Source organism: Neodiprion fabricii, chromosome 1 (assembly GCF_021155785.1).
Source record: "Neodiprion fabricii isolate iyNeoFabr1 chromosome 1, iyNeoFabr1.1, whole genome shotgun sequence".
NCBI classification, from domain to species: Eukaryota; Metazoa; Arthropoda; class Insecta; order Hymenoptera; family Diprionidae; genus Neodiprion; species Neodiprion fabricii.
In genome coordinates this window covers 26,192,810-26,205,036 of record NC_060239.1, presented here as the reverse complement: position 1 = coordinate 26,205,036, position 12,227 = coordinate 26,192,810, and the positions used below count along the sequence as shown (strand labels likewise).

General features: G+C 39.2%; 1 protein-coding gene across 2 annotated transcripts in view; it reads left to right on the top strand.

Moving 5' to 3' along the window:
* LOC124183117 (probable G-protein coupled receptor CG31760) overlaps positions 1-11,787 on the top strand; it is a 134,986-nt gene extending 123,199 nt beyond the window's left edge. Inside the window, exons 10-13 of one of the 2 annotated variants that reach the window (XM_046571175.1) lie at positions 963-1,101; positions 5,195-5,300; positions 6,816-6,983; positions 9,244-11,787. In XM_046571175.1, coding sequence (XP_046427131.1) covers positions 963-1,101; positions 5,195-5,300; positions 6,816-6,983; positions 9,244-9,855 — 1,025 coding nt within the window. In that variant the 3' untranslated portion in view covers positions 9,856-11,787. The remainder of the gene's footprint in view (positions 1-962; positions 1,102-5,194; positions 5,301-6,815; positions 6,984-9,243) is intronic. The other variant, XM_046571184.1, reaches the window with a different exon arrangement.
* Positions 11,788-12,227: the final 440 nt, after the last annotated feature.

Genomic DNA, 12,227 nt, shown 5'->3' with positions numbered 1-12,227 from the left:
ATATTCTCTGCGCAATTTTATGCAGATAAGTTGAACGTTTTAATGACCAAGTTGAACAGCGGCGTTGCACTTTACCGAAGCTGCTTCGCCTTTAACAGTCCTCTCTGCAAATAAACGTTGACACAGTCAGCGGTGCATTGTTCCTCGGAGATAATTACATCTCTTTGTACGACTCCTCTTATATGAAAATAAGGCATCGTGATCGTTGATGGAATAGAAAGCCTAGGTATCACGCCGATGTTCTACCTACGTATACCCTCTGGGGATAATTCTTAGTGGATGAAAAAGGCTCGCGGCAGATCGTTAGAACAGCGGTGACTTGAAAAAGTGCTTTCGTCGGAAAGCGGGGGAAATAAAATGTTCGAGGTTTATTCGACTTTCCAGCGTCGTACGAGGAAAAAGAACGCGAAATAAGTGGGCGCACCGCGGTGATGGAGGTAAATAGACATGTAGGTATGTATTCGTTCAGGTACATATATATATATATATCTACGTGAGATTTCTATTCACGTGCTTATTGCGCGGGTTTACCGGGAGCAATTGCATATAACTGAAAGCTCGGGGATTAAGGCTACACGTCAGGAGTTAAGCAGGAAGCCCAATAAACCAGCCATTAGCCAGCATAGTCGTTTAATTCTACTGCAGTGTAATAAGGGATGATACTTCATGGTTTTCAGAGCTCGGGGTGAACGCTGCACGGAGATCATTTTTGTTGCGTTGGCAGCTTTTGCCGGTTAAGTAATGTTTTTAGAAACCCGCAGAGTTTAAGGAGAAAACTCGTGTACCACGTAACGACGCACGTCAACGATACAACTTGAAGTCATTCCTGCAAGAGCGGTTCGTTACGGCTCAGATGGAAAATATTCACGGGGTGTGCTGCATAGTGTATATAAGCGGTCGGAGATGAGAGCGATAAATTGAGTGTGCGACATTTTTTAACCCTTTATTATGTCTCGTTGCAGTGGAGGTAATGTTCCTGATTTGGGGAATCAGATTGTGCATCGTAGTAAGAAAGGCGCCCTCGGAGTTCAACGAAAGTCGTTTCATCTCAATGGCGATTTACAACGAATTTCTACTATCCGTATTCCTCAACGTTTCGATGTGAGTATATTTAATTGATTTGTACCGCGTACTCAAAATCACCGCTTGCTATTCCGTCATTCGCATCTTATTATACCTCGGGTATTTTTTTTTCTTTCCACTCTTCGAAATTTTGACTATCATTTGACTACTCAAAGTCGACAAAAAATGGAAAATTTAACGCAGAGTCGGCATAAAGAGACGTGGTGATGGATAAATAAACCAAAATTCGAAGCTGGGTGGTTCTGTACGCCGACGAATGTCTTCCCAAAAACGGAACTCGGCAAAGTGAATGATGCGATAGGATAAAGAAAATCTGGTAATTCCTGAAAGCTCAAAGTTTTGCTTTACCATTTTTTGATGGTAACAAGTCAATTCACAGTCGACTTATACACCATTGACTGGCAACTTACAACCTAGCGGACATTCGCGAACGTAAGGTCGACACGTAGTAAACTATTGGCTTCGAATAGTTGATTAGTTGACTTCATTTTCTACCGGCAACAAGTCAAATGCGAGTCGACCGTGTGCTACTTGGGATTCGACTCAACGAGCAGACAGACCGTAAGCGAAGAATAATTATTGGAAGATCGTTTGCTACGCCAATTATTCTCACTCTGAGTATTTTGTCAGACTAGCTTCTACTATACGTATACTTACAGTAATATTCATTAAAACATTAACTTTTCGACTAACTTTGTTTTCGCTCCGAAACAAAATGCGAATTCGATTCTACAGGAATTATGTGACAATGACTAGTGATGCAGCCGACGCTCACGTCGTCATCAGAACGGGATGCACGTCGGCTGCATCACCGGTCATTGTCACACAATTCGCATAGAATCGAACAATCATTTTGTTTCGGGCCGAAAACAAGTTAGCCGGAAGAGAAAGGCATTAACGAATATTACTGTATATACAGCACTAGATGCGTAATGAAGGTACGCATAGAGAGAGAAGCGGAGGAGGAGGTCTAACGCCATCCGCGTGGGAGAGATAATCTCCGAAGGTGCTTAACTCTGTGTACAGTTTCTATACCTTGAGTTTCATTCGAAAGTCCAAAATCCTCGCGTAAGCTACCGCGACATTTTATCCCGTTACACCAACTGCATGCTTATTAGGAGTTTACCGAAGTAACTTGGTTAACTTTTCGTGCAAATTCTAGAGCCAAACGTGGTGTCCTATCAGGGATAAGCAGAGCATTAGATTAAATTTATCGCATTATAGTCTGGGAATAGGGATTACAATCTCGCCACACAATACTCACCTACGTGACATTGATCGTGTACTATACGGATGCCAAATTGCATCAACGTATCAAAGCGCGTGAGCGGGTTACATTGTATTCCTAATCGGATTTCATCTTGGCTGTATTCCTGATTATACCTTTGATCGACCGAATTAAAGTGATCTTACGTCTCTGTACACAGCAATTCATTGAGGGAATTTCCGAGTGCTGATGCCGTAAATAAATCGTGGCTTACACATTTGTCTACCTGCAAGGGCAGAACGGCAAACGCTGACATTTCACAAATTTCACAAAACATATTTATCGTCACGATAGTATCTTTAACAAATTAGCGTCGATTGATTCAGGATGTAGTTATACTTCCGCAAACTTGAATTAAATTTACAAAAATAACGCGAAATTAATCATCGCTTCTGATTTGACGTATCGTTAATTTGTCTGCTGTGTGATTATACGTAATACTGTTATCGGAAACTTATGCATGAGCAATTTATGTAATCTCGAAATTTTTTGATCGTGAGTTGGAATTGCTGGATACCGGTGAAAAACACTCGTCAATGGTTGCGTGAGATTGTCAATTTTGTAGAGACTTTTAGTGCGTTTCGAAATAGTTTCCAAGCTTCTCTCATTTACAATCACCGGGTCCAGGGCTGCTTGCGCATGCATATAACGCGTAAACACGGCACACGCGCACTTCAAACACCATCATCCTCTACCGACGGTGACGGCCAGTTGGCCTGTTTCACGAACCGGAGTCGAAATCGCGTTTATGGCCTCCGCATTCCGCATAGCAGGACACTTAGCGAATTGCCGCAGCCCTTGTCGGGTCATTACAGGGGATGCCTGCCGGGAGGAAATCGAGGAAAAGTGTCGTTTCGAGTCCGAACCGTCGCAGGAGAGAAATTAAAACATTATCGAAGTTGCGTATATTTCTATAACTGTTCAGTCAACCGGCAGATGTTTTCGGGAGTAGGAGATCCGGTTTGCGGCCAATGCGCCATATTTGACCAGTCATACAAAGCGTTTTAATTTTTTCTGGTACCTACAAGAAATCTATTCGGTTATCAATCCGATCGCAACAATATCTTCTGCAGTCAGTATCGGTACAGCTTTTGTCTACTCAATTGTTTGATGATTAAATTTTACAACGATCAAAGCTGAAGAAACACTTTTGTGCCATTTGTGGCTAGGAATATTTCCTTGCACGTAATGTATGTCGTCACGAATGGTACGATTAATGGCCACATGCGGTACTAAGGTGGCCAAGAATGGTACGACTATCCTATTACTGTTTTTTCCTTTCTTACCTCTGATGCTTAAATTAATGACATTATTTCGAGCCAGCGAACGAGCGGTAAAAACTTTACCTACTCTCGTTTAATGTTGTCTCTTTCCTACGAATTTACTATCGCAATTACGTAGAATCCATACCACTTCCTTATTTCTGCGTCAAATGAAAGTGGATTGGAGTGTCTTTGTTCGGAATTTCGTGTCGAACAGGGCTGTCGAATCCTTTTTTGTGTTTGAAATACGTGAACTTCGATACTTGGAGCTACGTACGGTAACGTCGAAATTAACTAGGGCACCCCCTTAAAGACATAGATTCATCCCATATTTGGAGTAGAAGCATAACGGATCTATTAGCAGTGAAAGTAAAGTTGAGAAGTTCACTTGCTAAGTGAGCTAGAAAAATTTGAATATAAATCAATATCCATCAAAAGCGTAACGAAATAATTGCGTAAATTTATTATTTGGCTTAGTTTCATTATTTTGATATTGCATGAGCATGCGGTGCATTCAGTGCCAAAAATTTTTATCTTCTGAATTTAAATGATTAATTTAACATTCAATTGTATAAGATCTTGCTTTCTTACTCTGCTTACTGTTCGTTATAATCATTGGAAACGGCAGCTACGAGCTAAAACTCTGCGTCTGCTAGCTAGATGGATTAAAATCAGGCAGATATAGGAAAGCTACATGGAGTAAAATCCATTATTAGCGGCGGGATATGGTAACGAGGTAAAACTCAGAGTTCGTAAAAAAGTGTTAGGAGCAGCGATTGCGAATCAGCGCGCATGAATTTGTCTCGATCACAGGGCCTGCGTAGAAACCTGAATCTGTGATAAGGCAGGGACGACAAGCCGTCAGACTTGCGTCTGTAAAGTCCGCTGCAACGGAGTAGAATCCCGCATCAGCCAAACATATAGATAGTTGAATTACAGGGAGCTTCGATGGGAGCTTTGATTAGAAAAAGATTAACCATCCACCTTCGTCTTTCCAGCACGGATCTTCTTTTTCTTAATTATTCAAAGGTTCGTTAAACGCGATAAGAACAAGGACTTGCACTGGCGTGGATAAGTTACCAGCATTCCTCCAGGTGTCTAAAAACCCACGAACGTTACAGTACATGTACATATCATAACTACGGAAAGCTCTTAAATTCTATTTATCAATAGTGATTATTGTTTTGGCTCGTGCAGCTGGATTCAATTTCGGAAAAAGGGGTACAAACGCGTAGGGTGATAAATTCGGTGTCATCGGAACTGGTAACGCCTTTTTTGCCGAAAACCGCGGAGGCAGTGATACACAGCTTGATATTTATAACTCAGTTTTTTAAATGCAAAATTCGGGGTGGTTCATAATATATCAAAATACTGTCTCCGCACCTCCGGGTCACGCCTCGAAGACACTCTCCCAGCCTCTCTCTGTCACCCTCAGTGTCTCACCCTGTTTCTCACCGTAACCTTTCTGCTTGCAGGGAGGGAATAATATTACCAGTAGTCAAACTTTTTCCCGATACCTGCTTCTGAATGATCGCATCTACACGCCTGACACTTTATTTATGCCCGTATTTTACTGTTTCAGGTTGTTTTTACAGTCACCGGCTAATCCGGATCTACTCTACATCATATTCTTCTGTCACACCCAACTGACCGTCACGCTCTTGTTGTGTCTCATTTTTGGAAGCAAGGTAAAATTCCGAGTAATCTTATATACGAGGCATTTCACTCCACCCGCTTCCCAACCGACTACGGACGACCCTCATCATCGGTGATTTTTTTTTTTTTTTTCGGACCACGGGTTCGATTTTTACTGCTCTTGAAAACAAGAAAATCCAATTTTCGCACGAACAGCCCCAAAGCTTCAAATGTTTCTCATAAATTCTTTCTTAAATAATGAAAATTTTGAGACCAAGATTGAAGTGGGTAAGTTTTTGGATTGGAAGATACAGAAGAAACAATTAAATTAAAAAGCGAGAAATATTGAATTGAATATAAATTTAAAAAATACTAATTTACATTTCATTCGTTTTTTCTCATTTTTCAGTTACTTGCTTCGCCTGCAGCTTCTCAATCAGAAGCTTGTCCATTTACGTCTTGGTCTTAAAATTTTCGAAAAATGTTTTTGCACACTCCACACTATACTTGAGAATACAAAAAATCGCCGATGCTGAGAGTCATACGTGCGGTGGAATGCCTTACACCTGCATACCGTGTGTCTTTATAATTCTCTGCTGATAATATTTTTGGTTAATGACATCGGCAGAGTAATCTCGTTATCGATCTTGAAACGAGTTCTGCAATTGCACGTCATTTTATCGTTGGAATTTACTATCATTCATGCGAATCCCATTTGAGATCTCCCACGTTTTGTCCCCATGTCCGCGATTTAATATCGTTCTTAACTCAAAGCGCTCGTGACTTGGCTGCAAATCGAAAACTTTAACAACTGCGGAATGTTAGCGTTCCCGACCTGTTACACTAGTTCGGAAACTCCGCTCCTCCGATATAATTCACATGTTATGCAAAGCGTAGTCCGTGGTTGGTATTTGCAGGAATATTCCAAGCGAGCGCATTTATACAAACGTGTATTAAGCCAGTGAAATTCAAAGCCATTTTCAAAATGCCTTCTGCACTCAAACTGAGTTTAATCCGGTTTCACAATCGCTGCTCGGCGTCATATCAGTTGATGAAGCAATTATTAGTGCAGAGGAGAGCCGATTGCCTCTCAATTTTATTCGTAATCACATTGTCGATATGCGGATCAAGCAATCAATTTGTATTTTGCATCGAATGTATAGACAGTTGGATGATACTTGTTAGCTGGTGTGCATTGTTAGAGCTTTCGCGTCAGCATCGGCTGGAAATGAATCCGTGCAACAGTGGGCGGAAAGAATCATTCGCTCCAAAGGCTCGTAATGCGGATGACCATAAAGATGCGCTTTGATACCCTGGAGGGGAAATTTATCTCCTTACTTGACGAGTAAATTGAATTACGCACAATTAAACGTCAGCCTAGATCCCTGGGGAACAATTCGTCACTCAAGCTTCCCTCGGCAGCCGTGTATATCCACCACGTGAAATTCTGACCGAAGTTATGAAGAAAATAATACGTTATGTAAAGATTTCTTCGTTCTTTTTTTTTTTAATTGTTTCATTCTTTTGACACATGTACCCGCGTATTTTCCTTACTCGTGTACCTACAGGCGTACATGGTATTTCGGGGTGGTGACAAGGAGGATTCTGTCGGCAAACTTCCTGGCGCTACGGGAAAGTTCCTGGGAAAATCCTGCCGCACTCAAGGGACTAGTAACCAGACAAACTCCATTACCTTGCAGCAAGGTAACTTCACTGAAGATATCGACGGATTTTCGGTAAGGTCAAAAGAAAAAAAAAAAATTGAATAATTAAAATATTCATAAGATACTCCCCCACTGAAAATTTTAAACAATCATCGAGCAAATGGTACAGTCTTCTCATTGTCGTACACCAAAAATTCACGGTGTACGTACATGGAATTTTTCAGTGGACGAGAATCGACGCACCGAGGCGGAAACCACCTCCGTGTAATCTGGCTTATTCGCGTATGAAATTTTAATTTTTTTTATTTGAAGAGCTAATTATTCGAGTGCTTCATTTCCCAGAGGCAGGTTTGAAATATAAATTTACTTTTTCGCTCGGGAAGTAAAGATGTGCGCACATAATTATAAAAAATGAGGTGACACAAGGGGATGAAGGATATTTATATTAATTGTTTCGAAATTCAAACATCACTGAAGTTGATACAAAAATCAGCAAGAAAAAGCCCTCTGAAAGCTTCGGCTCCATTGAGCTGCGAAAAAGTCTTGATCGTTCAATTTGAAACACGCGTGCAAGACGTTTAAAATTAAATTAGTGCACTAATTTACGCATTTTGTTAGGTACGTTACTACTAACAAAACGAATGTGTGCAGCTGACCAAACTCGGCAGATTGACTTTCGATATTTTCTATCTTTGAGGTATGCGAAAACAGAACGTTAATAGAAAATCCAGGGTAAAACATCGCGGATTATTGAACGCGAAAATATAGTCACGTTTTTGCGAATTTTTCCGTTTCAATTAAAACTCGGTGGAACACGCATCGTTCGGTCCCGTTTACAACATCCACATACGATCAAAAGATCAACACAAGTCATTCGGCCAACGTTTTTCAAAGTGTATTTTTTTTTTTAAGACTGTGAAAAGCATCGTTATGCTCTATTGATCTTTTCTTTCGTCGTTTGCTTCAATTTTGCGCACCGGTGCACGTCCAGGGAGAAATTAAGTGAGATTCCGAGGTAAAAGAAAAATGTTGAAAAATTAGAACGCCAACCTTTCAGGTATCGTTGTTAACGTACTTAAATGGAAGACCGCAAAAGGTCGGAGACTTTTCAGAAAGTGAATAAATATTTTGCGAAAGAGAATTCAGACCCGATCACATCCATCGATTTAAAGTCAGATCATTGACGGTTTAATTCGAGACCAGTTATACGTTGAGAAGGAGGTTGAGAAAGTGGAACGCGAAAAAGGCGTTAACGAATATGAGACATTTCACTCCAAACAGACCTACGTCTGACCCTCACCATCGACGTTTTCTTTTTATTTTTAAATATGGTGTAGATTATATCAAAAAAAAAAACTATTTTTCGTCTAGTTATAGACTTTTTTAACTATGGGTTTGATTCTTACTGCTCTCAAAGGTAAGAAAACTAAAATTTCGATTGAATAGCCCCAATTGGCTAGCGTCAAATTTTTCTTGCGAATTCTTTGCTAAAAAACGAATATCTTGAGACCCGGACGGGTTTGGGCAAGCTTTTGTTTAAGAAGCTACAGACGGAACAAGTAATTAAAAAGTGGGAAAAATCGAATTAAATATACATTTAAGAAATACTCTATATTCAATTCTTTTTTTCTCACTTTTTAATGAATTCTTTCGCCTGTAGCTTCCAGGCTTAACCAAAAGCCTGCCCACTTCCATCTTGGTTAAAAAATTTCAATTTTTCAACAAACGTTTCATTCAGCAAGAATTTGTAACCAATCTCTTTATTCGAAAACTGAGTTTTCGTATTTTTAGGAGCAGTAAAAATTGAACCCGTAGACTAGAACATCTAAGACTCGGTGAAAGATGTTTATTTTTGTACACTCTACACCGTACTTGAAAATAAAAAAAATCTTCGATGTTGAGGTTCTGACGTAGGTTGGTTTGAGGCGGAATGCCCCATATGGATCATTTTTCAGGTAACTATAAAAAATTCTTACCTTCTTCGCAGAAATTTACTTATAACAAACAGGTGTAATACAAATATATAACGATTTACTCTTGGTAAATAATTTTCCTCCCTGTACTTCGTCATATCCTGAATATAATTTTTTGAATTTGTACAGAGGTCTAAAAGGAACATTGAAATAAAAAATCTGTCCGCATCTAGACCGCGAAAACAATGAAAAAAAGATTGCGAGGCAGAAATTTTGCGGGATGGCTGTGTACATCATTAGGCATTCACGATTAATTAGTTTACGAATGAAAGTGGATACGAGATCGAAGGTTTATAATTTCCAGGTCTCTTACTGCGTCCGCATTGCGTGAGTTTCGTTTCCCGTTGGCTGTGTTTCAGGATGAATTTCGTCGGATCTACACGCAGCTCGAGTATCTAAAAAATAAAAACATGCGGCTGGGCAACCAGCTCGTGGTTGCAAAAATCGCAGCGATGCAGGACGCGGCGAACCGAGGCGAACCTCAAATATCAACGATCCAGGCGGTTTCGTCGAGTCTGCGATTGAATAACTTGAGCATTTCGGAGCCGGAATTAGACCCGGCAACGAAACAGCGGGCCAAGGATAAGGAGGTGGCAAAGAATTTGGAAAAACGAAGGGACGAAACGGTGAGAAATGGTTCGAGGACTAAGGAAACAAACCTTGACGCAAAAAATACCAACACTCCAGAGATAACGGTGGACAAGGTGGACTCGAAGGAGATACTGGACAGAAAACTCCTCGAGGGTGATGACAAGGGGACTGGCAAGGATACGGTTTCCGAGTCCTTGCAAACCGCAGCTGCTCCCGTCGTCGGGCAGGAAGACATCCCCGAGGTTGGCGTCGAGGTTAACAGAGTTAAGGACGAGGCGGTCAAAGATAAGTGTAAAAATAAATCAGGACACGCCAGGACTCACGCGATAGTTATCAATCTCGACGACAAGAGTAGATTTTCGGAAGAAGTCACCGTTTAAACAAGCTCGAGGAAAAGAATATAAGCAAATTTAGCTCACGCACGTATATCTGCTGATCGGTCGCTATAATTATAATATTAGATATAATATCGCAGCTTTGTACAACTTCGAAACGGCGCGTTACGAAAATCATTATCGTTGTTATTATTGCTGTTACTATATTATTCATTTTTTACGCATAAAAAATATAAATATATAGGTATGCATATAGGTATATATGAACACGTACACGCGTACGTGTGTGTGTATATATATATATATATATGTATATACACGTGTATAATTAATGATTCTTCCAATAAATACCGCCGAGTATTATTTCACATATACATATAATAAATGTATACGTGTAGGCTATATGATATTGTACATAAAATCCTTTCTATATTACGTATAATACATGAATATAGCGGAGAGTTTAATTTGTAAATAACGATATGCTTATACAGATATATTTATTGCGTATAGTTTGTTGAAACTTGCCTAGGATATAACGATACGATAATACGGGAAGGAATAACGTGAACAAATATTTACCTACCTGGTAATACATACGTGTAAATGTACAATACTATATTTAAATTTTAACGAAAATTTCAAGGGATACGATTGAAATAATAAAGATAAAAGTAAAAAAACGGAATTGTAAATAACATATACGTGTAATAATATGACAAATTTCCGTCACTGTCACGAAACATATATCAATAATTTAACGGAACGATGCTACCCGGATTGAATGATATGATGAAACAAAAGAGACACGTGATTTCGAAAAATAAAATTTCACCTTTTATATCGCAGCTGCGCGTGCAATGGGTATAAATTTCAACGCGACCCCGCGTTGCGAATATCACAAACTAAAATTCTCGCTTCGCTCGAAGGAATTTTTTTTTCTACCGTAGTGTTCTCATCGCTTTGTCTTGTGTGATCTGTTATTTGCACGGTCTCAACAGGGGCCCAACCTGAGCCCCGTAAGGCCCCCTTTGCGACCGTCGATCAAATAATTATTTAGCATATACTTTCAAACGTTTAATTTAATTATTACGTATGAGGGAGTTTGAAAGATTAACGAAAAAAACGTGCGCCCTACAACTTGTAATTCTATCTCTACACTCTTTCGCTATATCGCGATGAAGTAGCTTATATTATAAATAAACCTCGTATACTATATATTCCTATTGCACTTCATATTTTGAGAATTCTCCCGCAAGCGGATACACGCACACACTCACACACACACACACACACATAGGTACACAGATATAGCGTTGTAAATAATGGTAACAATAATAAGAATAATAAAATTGAAAATAAAAGTTATACAGGACACACACACACACACACATACACACACGCACACACGCACGCAAAATAAATGTATCATACTTAAATTTTAAGACTTTAGAATGTTGCAATTGATCTAATCGTAATTCGTAATATCAAATTCATATCATATTTTGACGTTTGTCATGCATCGCTGTATATAATTGAATATATACATGTGCAATGAACGACGAGATATGTTCTGTTATTATGTCAAATATATTAAATTTTAAAGGATGTGACGGATCTGGCAATAATTCGTAATCATATCTATAATACCGTGTGATTGAACCGTCCGTGGAAAAAAATTTTAATAAATATAAGCGAATGAAATGAAACGGAACATACCTCGGCAAATTGTGCATTACCTAAGGTGATATATACGATCAAAAAAACGCATTCGTTTGTTCAAACTTTAAGGCTTCGTGATCTTGCAGTGAGAGGTCAATGTCACGAATAAAAAAAGGTCGGACCGATCGTGTTAGGGAAAAAGTATAGAAAATAAAAAAATAACGATAAAAAATTGTTGTGTCGAGTGAAGAAAAAAAAAAAAAAAAAAAAAAAAACGGGCCACGCCTCATAGTACATCGAGTTTTAATCCTGTTACTTTGTATAAATAAACGGCTATATAATGATCGGAAGAGGAAGCAAAAATTTATCAATAAAATAAACATAGATTTACGAATACAACGATAGTCTTCGTACTGCAATAATTATTTCTGAACGTCGTTTTCTATGTGTTTCAGTATTCACTGTGTGTCATTACGTATCCCACGAATTATACGAATGGTCACTCAATGCCTATAATGCATAAGGTAAGTGAAATTTGTCGAAACAATTTCTAATAATCGCGAAGTATGTACGAAGCTTAGGTGATTTTTAGACTTGCCTGGATGTGTTGCCAGATTTTCTCATACGTCATGACCTCATAGACACAAAATGTAATATTTCGGTGCGTCAATTGGCCAACGTTGAATCACATTGATCAACATGGAGATTTAAAAAGGTAGAAAATCGGCCTCAATTTTATGAAAAATTAATCGTTC